General features: G+C 22.0%; 3 protein-coding genes across 4 annotated transcripts; 1 reads left to right on the top strand and 2 right to left on the bottom strand.

Annotated features, from left to right (window-relative positions):
• Window positions 1-8469: 8469 nt before the first annotated feature.
• On the bottom strand, window positions 8470-13394 carry LOC122859306 (alpha/beta hydrolase domain-containing protein 17C). 2 transcript variants are annotated; one of them, XM_044162765.1, is made up of 3 exons: window positions 12974-13394; window positions 12018-12858; window positions 11487-11942 (listed from the first exon to the last, which is right to left on the bottom strand). In XM_044162765.1, exons 2-3 carry the CDS (start codon window positions 12789-12791, stop codon window positions 11859-11861), a joined length of 858 nt encoding a protein of 285 aa, XP_044018700.1. In that variant the 5' UTR covers window positions 12792-12858; window positions 12974-13394; the 3' UTR covers window positions 11487-11858. The 2 variants fall into 2 exon arrangements, with proteins under 2 accessions (XP_044018699.1, XP_044018700.1); XM_044162764.1 differs by lacking the exon at window positions 12974-13394 and having other exon boundaries at window positions 8470-11942; window positions 12018-12134.
• Window positions 13395-14130: 736 nt separating this feature from the next.
• LOC122859307 (trypsin Tyr p 3.0101-like) lies at window positions 14131-15794 on the top strand. The gene is made up of 4 exons (XM_044162767.1): window positions 14131-14235; window positions 14313-14622; window positions 15172-15451; window positions 15553-15794. Exons 1-4 carry the CDS (start codon window positions 14184-14186, stop codon window positions 15694-15696), a joined length of 786 nt encoding a protein of 261 aa, XP_044018702.1. The 5' UTR covers window positions 14131-14183; the 3' UTR covers window positions 15697-15794.
• A 256-nt stretch (window positions 15795-16050) lies between these two features.
• LOC122859755 (trypsin-7-like) lies at window positions 16051-17095 on the bottom strand. Its single transcript, XM_044163438.1, has 4 exons — window positions 16793-17095; window positions 16459-16725; window positions 16325-16370; window positions 16051-16058 (listed from the first exon to the last, which is right to left on the bottom strand). The coding sequence occupies exons 1-4, from the start codon at window positions 17093-17095 to the stop codon at window positions 16051-16053; spliced, it is 624 nt and encodes a 207-aa protein (XP_044019373.1).
• Between the last annotated feature and the right edge of the window lie 2847 nt (window positions 17096-19942).

Genomic DNA, 19942 nt, shown 5'->3' with positions numbered 1-19942 from the left:
AGTTTTACCAAGCGCACAGACCGGTCCTTCAACATCTTGCTTCTCCCCACTATTTATTATTTGAACCATTCACGTGCACCATGGAGTACTCCCTCTCTCTCTCGCTCTAACTCTCTTTGGTTGTTTTTTTTCTCTTTTGTGTGCTGCCACTATTACCGTACCACTTATTGTATGCAATAAAATATACCGCGTGTGCGTCGCAGGTCGCAAAATATACACATGAATTGTTTTTAAAAATTCATGGTAGTATTGGTCAAACGTAGGACGTTGTATTTACAATACTCTTTTGGTGAAACGTTAATTTTATCCACTTGCTAAGTTTCTGTTTGTCTCTCTATCATTTCTTTGAATAAAATATATCCTATGTAGAATATTTTTTTTTTTTTTTAATTTGACTTTATAAAACTTGAAAAACCTTTTTAAACTTTTTTTTTTTTTTTTTTAATTTAAATTATTGTTTTATTTGATCTGCAACTTTTGTAGGGTCAAGAAATATATATTATTAAAGTTTTAAAAATATAAAATTAATATTTTTTTTTATATAAATTGATAAATATTTATAATTATTTTGTAAATTTTATTGAAATAATATTTATTATTTATTTAAATTATTTGTTTCTAGTTTTATTATTTTTGAGAGAAATGGAGTAAATCAAAGAAAAGTAAACAAATAATAAAAAAATCAAAGAAATTTTATAATAAATAATACAAAAACTTGATAAATTAAAAAAAGCTCAAAGAAACATTTAAAAAATTCAAAAATTTTAGTAAAATTTCTCGGAATTACTCCGTTTAACTCTGAATTTAACCAGAAAATTAAATTATTTTTTTAGAGCTTTTTCATTGATTAAACTGAAAAATAAAACGAAGAAAAACGGAGTAAATCAAAGAAAAATAAACAAATAACCGAAAAACCAAAAAATTTAGTGTTAAAAAATACAAAAGCTTTGATAAATAAAAAAAAAGCTCAAAATTACATTGAAAAATTAAAAAATTTAGGTAAAATTTCTCGGAATTACTCCGTTTAACTCTGAATTTAACCAGAAAATTAAATTTCACTTGTTAAAATTATTTTTTAAAGCTTTTTCTTTGATTAAACTGAAAAATAAAACGAAGAAAAACGGAGTAAATCAAAGAAAAATAAACAAATAACCGAAAAACCAAAAAATTTTGTCTTAAAAAATACAAAAGCTTTGATAAATAAAAAAAAAGCTCAAAATTACATTGAAAAATTAAAAAATTTGAGAAAAATTTCACCGAATTTAACAAAAAAATTAAATTTTTTAACACCGCAAAAACTAAAAAAATAAAATACTCCTTATCAACATTGTTTTTTTTATTGACAAATTAACTTTATCAAGTATTTCTTCAATTAAAATTTTGATAATAATAATTGCAAACAATAATGTTATATAATCACAAAGTTAAAACAGAATATAGTTTATATAAAATATAAGGTTATAGATATGAAAAGAGACTTAAGGGAAGAATAGTGAATATCACTGCACGCGAGTATGTCCCTGATGAGTACATGGCCTTCTTTCATTTCTTCATCCTCATTATTTTCATCTATATATTATATTCCCTGAAGAGGAAATCAGCAAGTCTACTATCCTAGTTTACTATATAAAATAAATATATACATATTATTTGTATTAAATATATAGCATGTTTCGTTAGCAATTGTGATGGGCCATAACTTGCTCGTAAAATTATCAACCAGGTATACATGCAACCTTTGTGCGTCAGTTTGTCAAAGTTTGACATGAGCCCTTGTTCGTTAATGTGACCCTTTTGTAAATGGTAAATAATTATTATTGCACAAAATATAAACACACTTTTAATTATTAACAAGACATATCCCAAAAATTTAAATACATTCTGTTTTTTTTTTTTTTAAATTTAAAAACACAAATCAAATTATTTTTATGAAAAAAAAAATGTTAAACTTTCTGGCTTTGATTGTTTTTATTTTTAATTTTTCAACACATTTTTATGTATATCTGTTGTTCATATCAAAATTAAAAATAATAATTATCATATTTTATTTGAAAAAAAAAAAACTCGTTACATCCGGTGTATGTATATTTTTTATAATGTTAAAGAAATATAATTTTTTTTTAAATATATATACCGAGTGCGTGTTAAGATTTTTCATTTTTTTATATACCTCAATGTCGTGTAAACACAAAAATACATACATGATAAAAGTAAAGTCATTTTTCTTTTAAATTTTATTTTTTTTATTTTTGATATTGATATGCAACTTTATAATATATCCTTGGTATTATATGATAAATGAGACATCAAAACGCGAGACATTAACAGTTTCAAATTTTCATTTTATTTATTTAATGGAAAAAATTTTTAAATAATTATTTATTATAATTTGAATTTGTGTAGAAAAGCTTTGATTTATTTAACATTATAAGTATTATAAATTTTATTTAAATAATTTATAGTTTAAATAATAAAATTAATTATGTAGAAAAATTTATGCGTAAATTATTTTTTAATAATTCTTACACGAAATATTACGGGTATTGAATTAATTATGGGATCGTTCCTCGAGCAATTAACACGTCAAATTATGAATTGAATGTTAATTGAGCCGCTTGGGAATAGCAGAGTTCCACCACACACAATAATAATCATAATAGCATCAACATCAAGCCAATTGCTATGTATGATTTAGCTACTAGCCAGTCTCAAGTGTGAAAATTTTCTAGATCCCATGTTTGAATTTAAAATATCCACATGAAGTAGACACCATAATTACCAATTGCAAAAAAAAATTAAATGCCAAAAATAAATTTGCGTTTATGATAAATTGATGCTACAATTAAATGACAAGTTCAAATGACTTGAAAATTTGACAGAATATACTTGGCATAATACAAAAAAAGATTCATTCATTCAAAATTTGAAAGAAATGATTTTTTTATGGAGAAAAAAATTAATCAATCAAAAGTTTCGACAGTCTGTTTTCGACAATTTTTAAATTTTCGATTTTCATCTATTTTTTTTTCCTACAATTAAATGGAAAGCTCAAATGACATGAAAATTTAACGATAGGTACTCGAAATAGTATGAAAAAGTTTAGTCACATGACATTTACATATATTTACTTGAAAATATTTTTAACAGTGTAATGTAAACTTGAAAAAATTTCAAGTGTTAATGTTGAAATAGTTGCATGCGGGTGTGTAAGTGGACTCTTGGATAAATACACTTGCACTAAAATTTTACTTGTAGTGTCATAGTATACTACACATATGCGTGCACACATAAGACAAATGCATTTACATATATATGCAGTATATTTAAACAAGAGTATCACTGGTATGTGGGAGCACCTTAAACTTTCACGCACGTTCCGGTCTCGTAGGCTCTCATATGGCTTTGTAAATATATACACATGCACCCATAAAAAATACTCGTTTAATTCATATATAAAACTTTATTTTTTTAGTCAACTAATACACATAAAATTTGATTGGCCAATTCAATCAAGTAGCTTTCAATGTACATAACGAAAAAAAAATAAAAAAAGTGAATATATAGAATTAAATAAAGTAATATTGTATATATTTTCCAATCAAGTTGTGTTTTCGTAAAACATAAAATAATTCATTGTTTTTTAATAATAATTGAATATAATACATATTAGAAATCTTGAATATTTAAATTTCCATTAAAATAGTTTACTTGGTAAAATAATAATTGGATAATTGAAAATTATTTTAAATAAATATATACTTTTGCTTTGTATATTAATGGATTTTTATTTTTTTTAAATGTTTATATTTTGCCTTTCTCTTATTAATAATATTTAAAAATATGCTAAAAGTTAAATGCAGACTTGTTGGGATCGAGGACATCATTGGCATTAGACTGCGTGTCGCTGGTTATAATAACGCCGAAGGCGTGGCGATATACGTCGACAAATGATAAGACCTTTCATATTATATATTATACACACAAACTTATTATCGGGTATATATTCAACGTCTATTTATAATTATCAACGACACACAAATATATGTTTCATATAGTTGCATTGATTGAAAAAAAAAAAATATGTTTCAAAGTGCGAGTGGGTCGTAAGTGGTCTTGAAACCACTTGCATCTCTCAGCTCTCTCTGTCTCTGTTGAAATCAAACTGGAAATCATTGAAATTTCTGATATTTTTTGTTTTTTTTTTCCTCAAATCATTTTACTGAAATCATGTGAGTTTTTGCAAAATCACGTAAAGTCACATATGAAATTGTGAATTACCCGAAATCAATATTGCCAAATAAAAAAATTGTTTGAATAATAATAATTTGTGTGAATAATTTTTCTTTTTCAATGAACTTTAATAAATCTTGAAATAAATTTAGTCATGTAAAATTTGACTTGAAATAAATGATTATAAAATTTTTAAAATCACTTGAAATCACATGGTTTCATTGTGATTCATTGAAATCAAATGAAATATTAATTTTTTGAAATTACACAAAAATCAACTTTAAATAACTCAAAAATCATTTTGTTTTTAAAATCACTTGTCCCTCCAAAGTTTTAGTAACTATCCCCTCGATATTTGAAAAAAAAAAAAAAACAAAAAAACAAAACGTACTATTTAATGTTAAAATAAATAAAAAAAAAATAATCAAATAAATGAATATAAAATTTAGAGTACACCTGAAGAGTTGTAATATCAATATAAACTTTCAGTAACTCGAAATCATTTTTATGTTTTTTAAATCTATAAAAAGCCAGCTACAAATAATATACATGTAAATAATTGTAAACTGGTGTATTTACATCATGTTAATTACACAATACATTTATTTACTCTTCAAAATTGTATATATCAAAATGTTTAATATTATTTTGTATTTTGTAAAATCTATCATTTTAGATTTGTATATACATTTGTGCATACGTGTGTCATCATCAAAATATATACATAGATGCATATAATCTAATAAGTACACTCAAATACATATATAATTATGATAATTATATGAATATGTGTATATGCATTTGTATTGAAATGAATAGGTAAAATGTTGACAACATGACACACCCCATTCATGAATTCTATTTGTATATTTTGCTTGATGAAATACGTCAATTTTCACTTGAACTGTCATACATGTTTTCATATTTAATATTTTATTTTTATTATTTTGCAAATCAAAAATTTTAACAACTTAATAAATTTAATTTAAATAATTAGAAATATAAAATTAATATAATTAAAAGTATATTTAATATTATTTCAATTAAATTATATTTAAAGTGACAAAATATAAAAAAAAATAAAAAATAATATTACCAAGTGTTTAACAAAATTATATAAAAAAAAAATTTTGAATTAAATAATCTCAAAGTCTCTTCACTGAATTTACGAGAAATATTATATTGCTCACGTTCTTATTATGCTAAAGTTAAAAAAGCTTTGCTAGCACTTTTCTCCCAGGAATTATAATTTTTTTTATTTAATTTTTTTCCATATATACATATACTGTCTCAACTTTCTTTAATATAAAAAAATAATAACGATAATAATAAAAACATAAATAGAAATGTTATAAAACATATTATTGATGTTTAATTAAAAATAAAAAATTACACTGGACTATTATAAACAATTTAATCATAAAATTTTATTTCTAAAAACACCCACAAATATAGATTTTTAAATCCCACGCTATAAATATATACAGATGCATTATAAAACACACTGAAAAAAAATAGAGGGAGGTCAATTAAAATTATACAAATGTTCATTTATAACACACAAACTTAATTTAATTTTACAATAAAAAAAAATTGTGTAATCAACTGCGTAGGTAAATTAAATATTAATTTAAACAAAAAAAAAAAACTGGCAATTTAAAAAATTCAAAACATTAAATAATAATTAATTTATTAATATAACAATAATAATAAAAATATTTAAAATTTTTTATTTTTAATATCTGTCTTGAGTATCATCAGATCTAATTTCCGACTAACCAGAAATGATAAGAGTTTGCGTGACATGACACTGGCTAAGAAATGTAAAAATAAAAGAAAAAATCGAATTAAAAAAGGAAAGAATTTTTAATGAACAGGAAAGATATAGTTGATGATAAAAAAAGGAAAAAAAAAAAAATGTCAGGATAATCGTTGATTCGCGTTTCATTTTAAAATCAACTACGTATAAATTTGAGGTAGTTTTTTTTTTTTTTGCAAAAATCACTGTAGAATATCGTAAGTATCAGAGCAATTTGTGATATATTTATTTTATTTTTTTATTTGAATTAAAATCGCACAAGATTGCAGTAAAGTTTTCGTTGAGTTTGCGTGATCATATCAGGAATATTTGATTTGACTTTGCATATAGTTTTGGCGCAAACTAATACAACTATTTCTATGTATATGTGTTTTATATATATACTATTACAATTCATTCATTGTAGAGAAAGATGAAAATTAATGTACATATATATGTTACGGTAACTTTGAAACCGCACGTTTCGGAAATTGGTTCATTGATCTCGTATGTTATATTATATGTTTTCCAGTTGGAGTCATAAATGTTTATAGGATTTTCCAATATTAAATTATCGCATGATATTTGACCTATCTGGATGAAAATATTATTTAAATTTATATTAATCTTTAATTAAATTTCCTTTTTTTTTTTTTTATAATTAAATGGTTTTTTTTTTTTATCATTTAATTTTCACTTTATTAATACTCATTGATAATATATATTTCCTTTTAAATTTTATAAAAAATTTAATTTTCTTTTAAACTTTTTAATAATCAATTGGGTTTTTTTTTTTATTTTAATTTTATTTTTTAAACTTACTTACTGAGTATTGAATTTTTTTTAAACTTCAAAGTTTAAATGCAGTTTTGAATTACAAGTATATTTTTATAAATAAAAATAAAATTCTTCAGAGAAAATATCGACTGATTAATCAAAAAAATTAAAATCGTAATTTTTATTCAAGTAAAAATATTTGAATAGATATTTTGAAGCTATTGTTCAGGTAATTTCAAAATAATTAAGAAAAATGTTTAAAATAAAAACACAATATATAATTATTGATTTTAAAATTTGTTATAAATTTTTTTTTCTATCAAATATAGTCTTTTTTTCAAGACTCTGATACATGATCAGCAAATTAAATTTTCAAGTATCAACTTGGAAATTTAAAAAAAAAAAAATAAGATAATTAAAATTTTTTTTTATCTTTTCAAAGCAATTGCAGAGGAACTAAGGAATGAAGGTTTAAAAAAACTTGGAATATGATATAGCTGTTGGACCAAATTTAGATCACCTGTATACAGAAGAAACTTGATGCTGACAATAAAAATGAAAACAGGTTACACAACCACCCTTGTGTCTTGCACTTTGATTTATACAACCTACAACCTGTATGTCTCTTGTACTTTTACACGAATCAACTTTAAAAATAATATCAATTGCGCAATTATAAAATAAAAAAATCTTTAATTAAATTACTTTGAATTGAAAGCTATTGTATCATCAAGCATTTAGATGATAACTATAAATTGATTTATTTATTTTTTTCGTCGATAAACTGTTATGTTAAAATTTAAAAATGTCATCATGTCAATTCGTCGAAACGTTTCGTTGTACAATGAAAATGTATTTTCTTTAAATAGTTAAATCAATACTATTAATTGAATATTTTTTTTATCTTTCTTAGCCAAGGTACTTAGATGATCCCAAACTAGTCCACATTAATTAAATCAAAAATTATTTTTCATTGTATTATTTTTTATTATTTAAAATTTGCTGAATTTTGGTATTTCAAACTTGTGATATTATTTATTTTCACCGGGAAAAAGTTATACATTATAGATTCTTTTTTAAATATTTTAATTATGCTAATGAATTTAATTTTGAGATGATATTTAATTGTGAATTTTAAAATTTGTCAAATAAATATTGAAAATGTAATTTAAGAAATTTTTAAAAAACTTGGTTTTATATTTTTATATTTATTTGTTTAATTATTTAATTTTGAAAATATTTATAATATTTATTTCAAGTTTTAAATAATAAAAGTTGATAAATAAATTTTATTTTCAATTATAAATACTAGAATCTGTTTGAAAAATATAAAAATACAATTTTTTTTTTTCACTGATGGCTATCATAGTAAGCAATAATCAAAACTGTTGATTCAATTTGTCTGATGAAAAAAAAGTTTTTCTACTTGAAAAAAGAAAATAAATAAAAAAAAAAAAAAAAACAAATGTTTTACTGATAAAAATTTTAGTTTTACATTTAACCAGTGTATTCTATTACTCAAAATTTCAAATTAAATTAATTTTTCCAATTTTAATAATCAAAATACTAATATTTTATAATTAAATAAATAAATTTCATTTTAAAATAAAAATGGTGATTTCATATGAGATTTAAATTTTTTAGGGTGGATTTATTTATTATTATTAATATTTTACTGTTTATAACATTTTTTTTTTAAAAACAATACTTGTAATATATATTTTTATACAAAATTGATTGTTGTCGAGAATTAACGATGTTTTTTTATATTTAACAAATTGAATATTATTATAATCTATTGACACTGAATAATTAAATTTGTTTTTCATAACATTTACATCAACATGCAATAAATGCACCCAATTAATAATATATAATTCATAAACATAATTATTATCTAAGAAAAATTATGGAATGAGACAATTATTTAACAGACCTTCATACTGAGACCAAAAATTTATCATTTTAAATATTTTTTATTTTTTATCTATATCATTATTTCCAAACATTAATAATTTTTTAAATTTAATCTATTTATTTTTTAATCAAAAAAAATATATAAATTAATCATTTTCTAATCGTCAATTTTTCTTGGCACTCTTATTAATTTAATTTAGATTTTTTTTTTTATTTTCGTCAGGTAAGTTATTTTATTATATTTCTCCATTCATTGATAATATACTTGGTATTTTTATTTTAATATTTAAATTATTATCTAGAGTGCCTTAAGTACATATTTTTCTTCAATAAAATAAACTATTATTATAATTGATTAAATATATAATTTAACTGTCGCATTTATCGGCGATAATCAGCCAACAAATTTTCCATATAAGTGCAATAATAATAATTAAAATGAATTTTCTTTTTTTTCGATTTTTTACTTATTTATTTATAAAATGATTTGATATTGAAACATAAAAAAATTATTATCACTATTTAGTTATTAATTTCGTGTTGCAAAAATCATTATTAGATTATTTTTCACAAATTTATTAGAATATGTTTTTTTTATTTAATTTAGTTTTTTTCCTTATTTTTTCAATCAAACAAACAGTGCATTAATTCCGCTTTTGGAATAATAATTACACACTAAAGTCCAATTGTGTCAGTATTTGATTACAAGTATATAATTATATAGTTTAACTTTGTTTTAATTTATTTCTTAGTTTAAAAACAAATGAAAAAAATGACGTTTGTGTATTCATATATTTACATTTTTGCATTACAAGAATACTATTTAACTTGAGGTCATATTTTTAATCTCCCAATTTATTAATTAATTAATTTACATTGTAGTCAAATTTGGCAATGATTTATTATCCTTTTTTTTATTTTGTCAATTTTTATTATTTGGTAAGACATTATTTATTTATTGTTTATTTTTTCTCATCTGAATTTTTATTTTTTCTGGAAGATCCTCAGTAATTAATTATTGTATTCCTTTATTTTTTACTTTATTAATATTATAATCATTTATCCATAAATAATTATTATTTATTACTGATAAAAATTATTAAAGGGCAGTTTAAAAATTTTGTAATATGAATTTTCATTTATTTTTCATTATAAAAAAACAAGATGAAAATGAAGAAAAATAAAATTAAAAAAAAAAATCTCTTTGGCACTAAGATTTTCTGTAGCAAAACCAATAATCAATAAACCTTTTAAAATAAAAAAAAAAAAGTTATAAAATAAAAGCAACATGTGAGCAATGAATAATTTTTTTATAATAATAAAATAATAATAATAATGTCATATACGTATATAAACGATCAATAACAACACACTCGATTAACAAACATGTCAACATTCATGATCATCATTATCATAATATAATAATCATTAGGTAAAAATAAATATAATTTAAAGTTTAATAAAAGAAACTAAAATAGAGATCATCAATAACATAATAATTAATTTAACATTTTGTTTCAAGTTTTGTTGAATTTATCGTTGAAAATGCTACAAGTTTGTCATTATTAATAATTTTTAAATTTGGAGTTGATAATGATAAATCATGATTTTGTTTATTATTATTATTATTTTTATATTTTTTATCAGTATCATCAAGTGATAATAATTCATTACCAATTATTGGTGAATAACAAATTGTTTTTTTAGTTGTTGTTGTTGTTGTATCATTTAATGATGATGTTATTATACAACTATCACCAACACTTCTACTTCTTGGTGTTGTATATGGTTTTTTAAATTGTTCAATATTTAATGAACGACTCATTTGTAATGGTAATTTATCATTTGTTAATTTAAGTGTATCAAATTTATTATTAATTGGTGATAAATAATTAAAATTATCATTATTACGTATTGGACTTTTATTACGTGATACATGTATTGGACTATCTGGACTTAAATTTGTTGGTGATGTATTTAATATTTTTGAACTTGCAGCAAGTCTACTAGCACATGGTGAATATTTTGATAAATTAATTGTTATTTTATCTGATCCAATTGTTAATGATGAACGATTAAATTTTTTAGCTGGACTAATACCTTGTATTAATTTTTTTTTTTTTAATGATGCACGATCAACTGAATAACTTTTATCTGGTAATTTTTTATTAATTTTATTATCAATATTTGTATTTATTTGTTGTTTATTTTTATTACCACTATTTAATATAAATATTTTTGATGAATCAATTGATGGTGATGGTGATTTTGGTGATTTTGGTATTGTTGTTGTTATACCAATATTATTTGTATCATTTATTTTTAAACAATCATTTTTTTGTTGACTTTTTATATTTTTATTACATTGTAATTTTGTTGTTTTATTATTACAACATATTACTTTATTTATTTTTAAACATTGTGTATCACTATTAATATCAGATGAATTTATATTAACTTGTACAGCAACTGTTTTATTATCATTTAATTTACATTGTATTTGTTTATTATTATCATCATCAATTAATGTTATATTTTTATTTTTATTATCTTTTGATAAATTTTCAACTTGTATTTTAACTAATATTGTATGTGCTGCTGTATCATTTTTATTATCATCATCATTATCATCATCATTATCATTCGTTTTATCATTAACATCATTATCATCATCATTTTTTTTAATAATTATTTCATCACATGTACCAGATCCAACATCACGATATACTTTTTTACTTTTTTTTCTACTAAATATACTAGTTAATTTTTTTTGTTTATGTTGTTGTTGTTGTTGTTTAACATTATCAATACTATCAATTTTGAGCATACTATTATTTTTGCATTTATCATTAATTAATATTTTTTTAATTTTCATATTATCATTATTAATATTATCATTTTTATCGTCATTTTTTGTTGTTGTTGTTGGTGTTGCTATTGTTGTTTGTTCATCAGCACATATAAAAAAAACTTCATCACTTGACACTGGTGAAGGTTCATCATCGCATATTAACATTGTACGACTTATTGTATTTAAATAATTTGATATTGAATTATTATCTTTATCAGTATTATTTAAATTTTCATTATCACCTTCACCATGTCCTCCCTGACTCATTGGGAGGCTTAATTTACGTCAGTTTATTAATTCAACACTAACAAAATGTTTAAGTCGTTCTAGATACTGATTATAAAGTTCAACATCATTATGTCCAGCTCCCTAAAATTAATATTATTAATCATTGATCATTATTAATTATTAAATATATTTTTTTTTTGCTTTTTGTTATCTTACCTCAACCCAAAGTGGTTCAACAGCTCTTGGACATCTTTCATAAATAGCAAGACCATGACTAATATTAATAACATCATCTTCTGTTCCATGTATGACCAATACTGGTGACATAACTTTTGGCACTTTATCAATACTAAGAAATGCATCAAAAAACCATGTTCTTTTTGTATTTGGAAATGCAACTCTCATACCAGACATAAGTGGTGAATGTAACACAACAGCACCAACTTCATATCTTGCTGCAAGATCAACTGTTGGAACAGTACCAATACTTTGTCCATATAATATAATATTTTCTGGACTAATACCATAACGTGTTCTTAATGCATGCCAAGCAGCATCAATATCAGCATATAAATTTTTTTCAGATGGTTTACCACCAGATACACCATAACCAGAATAATCATAGCTAAATATATTACAATTAATACGTGAACCAAGACCCAAATAAAAACCTGACATTTGTCCAAGATCAACAGCATTACCATGTGAAAATAATATTGTAAAACGTGCATTTACTGAACAACGAACAAATAAACATGCAATATGATTATCACGTGATGTACGAGCATAAAAACCCTCAAGTGATTCTTTTTCACGTTCAGTATAATGCCATTCAGCACGTTTTGATAATGATATTGTACATTTTGTTGAATTTTCTTCTTCAATTAATCTGTATGTTGGTTCTGGTGGTGCAAATGCTAATTTTGCAACAATTCTTGATGGACATGGTGGACAACAAAATAATGAACAAAATTCGCCAAGTGAATTCATTTTTTTTTAATAATTAATTGTTAATTATATTATCAATTTTTTCATACACATACACTCACTGTATAAACTGAAAATAATATTAATAAATTAGTAAATTATATCAAGTATAAAAAATTGATTTTTAATTTTATTTTACTCTTATATTTATGAGTAAAATTTTTATAATTATAATATGTACTAACCGAGATTTTTTTTGTTTGTTAATTTTATTATTATTGTTATTTCTTTTGTCACTAAATTCAATATATCACACACCCAGCGTTGTTGTAAGTATCTACTTGTGTTTGAGCTTATTGACTCAGCTGTATCAGCATAGTATGTGTATATTTTTATTATTTTCTTTTTGCAATATTATCGGGTTATAAGGTAAAAGTATCCCCATGTATGTTACAATTTTATATATCGATAATACATATATGCAAGATGAAAATAAAAAATGTATATATGACTCACACACACACGAACAAACTAGTTGGTTTATTTATTTTTTTTTTCTGTCATTTGCACATTATTTGACGTTTTGTGTGTCTAAAATAGTTGAGGCTGTGTCACCAATGGACAAAACAAGTTCGTTTTTTTTTACTTTCTTTTTTTAGTATTATGATTTTTATTGTTGATAATATAACATTTTTATTATTATTATTATTATGTATTGGTTTATCACCAACTTTAAAAAGTTACAAGTTTCTAGAAATTTATTTCATCGCGCGCGCGCGCTTCTAGTTTAAAAAAAAAAACACCATAGCGCTTTCTGGATTAACCCGGGAAAAATATAATTTGATTTTACAGAATATATTTTATAGGTATATTTTTTAATTGTATATTCAATTAAACTTTTGTAAAAATATAAAAAAATATAAATTTTTTTTCATTTTAATTTTTATTACAGAAGCTTTTCTTCACAGAAATATTTAACATGCATTTTATAAAAATAATATTTTATAAATTAATAATAAATATCGAACATGAAAAATTATAAAAAAAAATATTCATTGATTTGTCAAATGATGATGAAATAAAAAAAAAATCAACAAAAATTTATCCTCAAGTAAGTAAAATATATTTATCCAGCTAATCATAAAATTATTTTCTGAATATACCTGAAAATCCAAGGTTAAAAAATATCATGACGTGGCCCTATTTCAATTAAGCTTGAAAAACAAATAAAAAAAGATATATCTTTCTTAATTTATATCATGAAAATAATACGGTTAATTTTTTTATTCTTTTTATCAAAATTTATAACACGTGTCATTTGATAATTACATTGCGTTGAATAAATATTTAATAAAACATTATTAAACATCTTCAGATATGGTAGTTAGTATATCAGGTGAATTTCAAGTCATCCAGTTTAATTGTAAGAATATTTTTTTAGAATAAAAGTGTAAAATGAAGACTGTTGCAATAAGCTGTATATTTTATTTTTCAATTTTTATATTACGTAAGTTTATAGAAAAATTACTGTTGCTTATTAAAAAATAAAAAATAAATTTATAGAGTTTTTATTTTTTATTTCAGTTGCAAATGCAAAATCACCAAATAAAATTTTTGGAGGTGATAGGGTTGTACGAATTGAAGATCATCCACATCAAGTGTCAATACGTCATCGAAATAGACATATATGTTCGGGTTCAATAATATCATATTATCATATATTGACAGCAGCAAGTTGTGTTACAGCTGATGTTGGTGTTTTTTATGCAAATATTAAAGTTTTAAGTGGTACTATCAATAAAAATGATGTTACCAATGGACATATTCATCCAGTTATGTTGTCAATTGTCCATTCGCATTATAGTCCACGTAACTTTTGGAGAAATGATGTTGCGTAAATATAAATTATTATTATTTATATAATATTGTTGAGAGAGAGAGAATCAAATTGGAATGAATTTTATATTTTTCTATAAATGAATGATTTATTTGAAATATTTAAATCAAATGAAAAATATATTTGAAAAAAATAAATCATTTATTTGAATAGTTTCATTTTGTTTTTTTTTTTAACGAAATAAATATTAATTTGTATGAAAAATAAATTAAATATTTAAAGTAAATAAATGATTATTTGTAATAATTATTACATAAAAAAATTGAAAAAATAAATTTAATATTTATTATTTATTTAATAAAATTTAGTATGAAAATTTTTTGAAATTATTATAGAAAAAAAAAAGTCAAAATTCAAGTATATAAATTTTTGAAATTTATTTTTATAATTTTAAATAAAATTTATTAACCACAAATAAATTAATATTTAAAAAAAAATAATTTTCATATTTTTCATCAAGTAAACAATTAACCTTGTAATTTAATTACAAATAATTTATTTTATTTTTTGTTAATTAAATATAATTGATAAAATATTTTTTTTAAGATTATTGAGACTTGCTGATCGACTTGTACCAATGAATACTTGCAAACCAATTTCTGTATCACGAACCAGTATGCCATCGAGAAATTCATTTGAAATAACTGGCTGGGGTGGACTTGGAGGACTTAATTTGCCAGATTTAGCAACAGCCGAACTTAAAAGAATTACTGTCAGGGCTGTAGATGATGATTTATGTTGGAAATTTTATGAAAAATTTGGTGGTTTATCTTCAACACAAAAATGTGCAATGAGTGCAACACCTTTGACATCATATATCACTCCAGTAATTATTATTATTAATAATTATTCAATACAAGAAAAAAAAAACAATCAACAAATGAAAAGTTATCAAAAATATATTTGTAAAATTTATTTTTGTTTTAGGGTGATGGTGGAAGTGGAATAATTTCTTCAAACACACTCTATGGTGTTGTATCTGTTCTCACAATGGATTTTGATTATCCATTAATTTACACTTCAGTAAACGTTTATTTAAATTGGATTCACGATATGGTTGTTAGATATTGATACAATAAAATCACTGACAATTTAATTCATGATTATCAAAGACAAATAATTTATTCACGAGTGATAATAGCCATAATCAACATTTTTATGATGGACATAATTAAATAAAAATACAACAATAAGATATAATATTATATTGTAATATCTCAAATAAAAGTCTTTTTAAAATAATTATTAATTAATGTTTTTCAAGGATATTTAATATCCATTCTTTGTGGGTTCTTTGTAAATACCGCCATGAAAAGCCCCTTAGTTTTTCTCATGAAAAATTTTTAAAATCATTTTAAAAAAATTGTGGTAAAAATATTCCTCAAAATTTCAATTTATTTTTCATAATAATATACTCATCTGGATTTATCCAGCTAAAGAAAAAGCTTATAGAAATATTTTCAATAAAGTATTTTTATACTTTCAAGAAAAAAAATAGAAAAAATAAAATTATAATAATCTTAACAATTGTATTTATTTATTAATTTTTTAACTATACATTTTTACATATCATTTTTTAGTATTTTAATTTATTTTATTTAATAATTATCTATATGATTTATTATCCATGATAAATGCGGATAAATTTTTGTATAAATTATTGGATAACCCATTTGAGGTACATTCAATGAAATAATACCAACTAATTTTCCAGTACCATCAATCAATCCATTACCACCATCTCCCTAAAAAAAAATAAATTTAAAAATTAATAATAATACTAAAAAAATTAAATATTACATTTAATTTTGTTATTTATTTTTTTAAATTTACCTTTCCAACAGCAGCATCTGGAAAAACCATAGAAGCACAATTTTGATAATAAGTTGAAATATGATAATCTTTCCAGTATTTTAAAAATTCAAGAAGTGCACAAATTTTTAAATTCAATGTTTGCATATATCTTGTACTTTGAACTGGTGATTTGAGAGTAATTTGTCCCCATCCTGATGTACGAACAATTGTCGGGTCAGCAGCAGCACTGGTGGATTCCATTTGAACTGGTAAACGAATATTTGAATAATCAAAAGGTACTGTAATCTGTCGAATAAATTAAATTGTAATATTAATTTTATTAATTAATAATTATTATTTTAATAAAAATTACCCGTAGAATAGCTAAATCATGAATCCATGAATTTTGAGGATTATATTCTTCATGAATTATTATGTAAAATACATCGTGAATTGTACCTTGTTGATGAGCATTTTTTTGATCAGTTGTACCACTTAGAACTTTTAAATTTGCATAATATACATTTGGATAATCAGCAATACAACTTGCTGTTGTTAAAACATGATACTTTGTTATGATATTACCTCCACAAATGTGATTGCCCAAGTATCTTACTGATACTTGATAAGGTGCTTTATCCATTGAAGGAGTACGAAAACCACTTACTAATTTCATTAATTTATTTGCATTTACAGCTGAAATGGAATTAAAATATTATATAAAAAATTAGTCTAAATTATTATATAAACATTTAAGAATTTATTTTAATTAATGTTTACTTACTTGATGTTAAAATTAATAAAAAAAATATTGATAGTTTCATTTTTAATTTATTTAGTACTACAAAATTCATTGTAGCAATTTTTATTTTATTATACTTTTTTTTTGTATCGTATTATTTAAAAGCCGATTATTTAATAAATATATAAAAATTGTCTCAGCCTTTTATATAGATTTTTGAAGAACTAAAAGTATAAAAATTAATCTGTAAATATTTATTTCAAAGCTTTAATATTAAACAAAGTAGTCGGCTAGACATATATGAACGACGAAAAAAAAAAAAAATTCCAATCACGTGAAAATCAAGTGTTTTTATCATCAAACTAGCTCGTATTGCTATCTTTTACATGAACAAATATTAAAATAATGTTGAGATTTGAGATAAATACTAAACCATTTATTAGATATCTATTTTTTTTTATATTAAAAATCTAAAACAATTTGCAAACGAAAAAAAAAAATAATGGTAATACATTTAGATTTTTATTTTTGTAATTTATAATATTTTTAAAATATCCATATCAAGCTCAAAAAATAATAAATTAATCAACTTTTATATGAGTAACTGTAATAAAAAAAAAGAAAAAAAAAAATATAAAATATATATTGTTTAAAAAAATTGATAATAAATAATTTAAAAATAATTTCACATTTTTTTTTTGCCTTTTTCATTATTTTTCCAGAATCAAATCTCTAAAAGTATTTCAAAACTAAAAAAATAAAATTTTATTGATAAAAAAAAATTCATTTTTTTAATTTATTACTCATAAAAATAAACTCGGCTGATTTTTTTTCCGGATAAATAGCTATTATACTGTAAATAAAAAATTTAAATATATCCTCTATTTTTTAAAAAGCCTCAAAAGAAATACAAATAAATCTTTTTTTATACAAACGATAAAAATAATTTGACACGTGTTTAGAATTTTTTTATCAAAAAACAAATATTTAATTAAAATTTTGACAAAAGATTTTATAAATTTTTAATGATCGCATGTTCATTATCACGTTTGTCACTTGAAAATCACATTAATCTATTTTTTAAAAAAAACGTAATGATGATGATAAAATGGTTATTAATTTATTCAACTATTTGTATTCAAAGTAAGTATTAATCAAATTCAAAAAACCCTAAATTTAATAATACAAATCTTTTTTTTTTTAACAGATATTTATGCAGGAATACCAAATAAATTAATTGGCGGTGAAAAAGTTAATATAAAATATCATAATTACATGGTATCTGTACAATGGAATTCCCATCATCTTTGTAATGGAAATATTATTTCCCCATATCATATTTTAACAACAGCGAGTTGTGTAATTTTTGATAAAAGTGCATTTGTCATTATGCCAAGTAATATTAAAGTAATAAGTGGCACAAAAGACAGAACAAATCAAAATTCAATTAACAATGTTAAATATATTATTTATCATCAAAACTATGATGCTCTACTTTTTTGGAGTAATGATATTGCAATTTTAATTGTAAGAAAATAATATATATATTAATTTATTTTTCATGTTATATTATTATCATATAATTTTTTTGATATTAATGTCGTCTTTTTCTAGTTGGAAGAGAAGCTTAGGTATTCTGAAAAATGTGGACAGATTCGTGTACGATCAAAACCTCTCAACGGTCAAAGTGTGATAGAAACCGTTGGATGGGGAGGAAATATTGATGGTGATGTTGAACCATCAAAATATCTTAGAATCTTACATTTGAAAACAGTCAATCAAGAAGAGTGCAGTAAAATTTATCCAGGTCATCCACCATTTGAAAGAAACAAAAGATGTGCATTATCATTGAAAGAAAATACTGGTTTTACTAGAGTAATACTTGTTTAAAAGAAAAAAAAAAAACATTGATTGTCTAACTGAATTTATTGATGATGATTTTTGATTAATTTAAATTATTTATTCACCAGGGTGATGGGGGTGGTCCTATCATTCATTACGGACAAATTGCTGGACTTATTTCTGTCATGGATCCAATGAAAAAAAATTTTGTTATCTTCACATCAACTTATCACTATCTCGATTGGATTTATATTTTGATGGAAAAGAATCTTGAATTTATCTAAACAAAGCTTTTAATTAAATTATAATTTTGTTATTGTTATTTTTTGATAAATAAAATTTTGATAAATGACAATTATTTTACTAAATGAAAAAAAAAATTAATATTATACAAATGTAATTAGTTGATAAAAAAAGATGAAAATAATTTTATGATAATGATAATAAATAATAGATAAATATTTTAATGTACACATTAGATGATAAAAATAAAATGATTGAAAATCATATCTATGTGTATTTTTTTTTTCTGGTTTTTATGATAATTTTTTGAGTGTGTTGATCATTAAAATTAAACAAATATTTGTAATTTGATTTTGAAGTATATAAGTGTTTATCTAATGGCAGATTCGTACAATATAAAAGAAGAAGTAAAAAAAAAATCCTCATAATTATTTGAAAAAGATACTCGCATAAAAAAATGATGATTTTGTTAACAATAATATGGATCATTTGTATATCAAGTAAGTTTTATAAAATCCAATTTCCAATTACTAAAATTATTAGCAGTATTTTTATTTGTTATCATTGTTTTTTTTTTTTAAATAAATTATTATAGTTTGCGATGGTAATGTTCCAAGTAAATTATACGGTGGAACACGAGTTGAAATAGGTGACTATCCATATGTTGTGTCATTGCAATGGAAAGGAGTACATCAT

This window comes from Aphidius gifuensis, linkage group LG6 (assembly GCF_014905175.1).
Source record: "Aphidius gifuensis isolate YNYX2018 linkage group LG6, ASM1490517v1, whole genome shotgun sequence".
Lineage (NCBI taxonomy): Eukaryota > Metazoa > Arthropoda > Insecta > Hymenoptera > Braconidae > Aphidius > Aphidius gifuensis.
Note: the sequence above shows the minus strand (reverse complement) of the source record. Positions and strands in the feature narration are given on the sequence as shown.

Excerpts from the sequence above, each read along its gene's own strand:
- LOC122859306 (XM_044162764.1), bottom strand. The coding sequence starts at position 11,840 with ATGAGTCAGGGAGGACATGGTGAAGGTGATAATGAAAATTTAAATAAT.
- LOC122859307 (XM_044162767.1), top strand. The coding sequence starts at position 14,184 with ATGAAGACTGTTGCAATAAGCTGTATATTTTATTTTTCAATTTTTATA. Across the intron at positions 14,236-14,312 it reads TTTTTCAATTTTTATATTAC|TTGCAAATGCAAAATCACCA; the intron begins GTAAGTTTATAG and ends TTTTTATTTCAG. Across the intron at positions 15,452-15,552 it reads TGACATCATATATCACTCCA|GGTGATGGTGGAAGTGGAAT; the intron begins GTAATTATTATT and ends TTTTTGTTTTAG.
- LOC122859755 (XM_044163438.1), bottom strand. The coding sequence starts at position 17,095 with ATGAAATTAGTAAGTGGTTTTCGTACTCCTTCAATGGATAAAGCACCT. Across the intron at positions 16,726-16,792 it reads ATGATTTAGCTATTCTACGG|ATTACAGTACCTTTTGATTA; the intron begins GTAATTTTTATT and ends TTTATTCGACAG. Across the intron at positions 16,371-16,458 it reads CAGATGCTGCTGTTGGAAAG|GGAGATGGTGGTAATGGATT; the intron begins GTAAATTTAAAA and ends ATTTTTTTTTAG.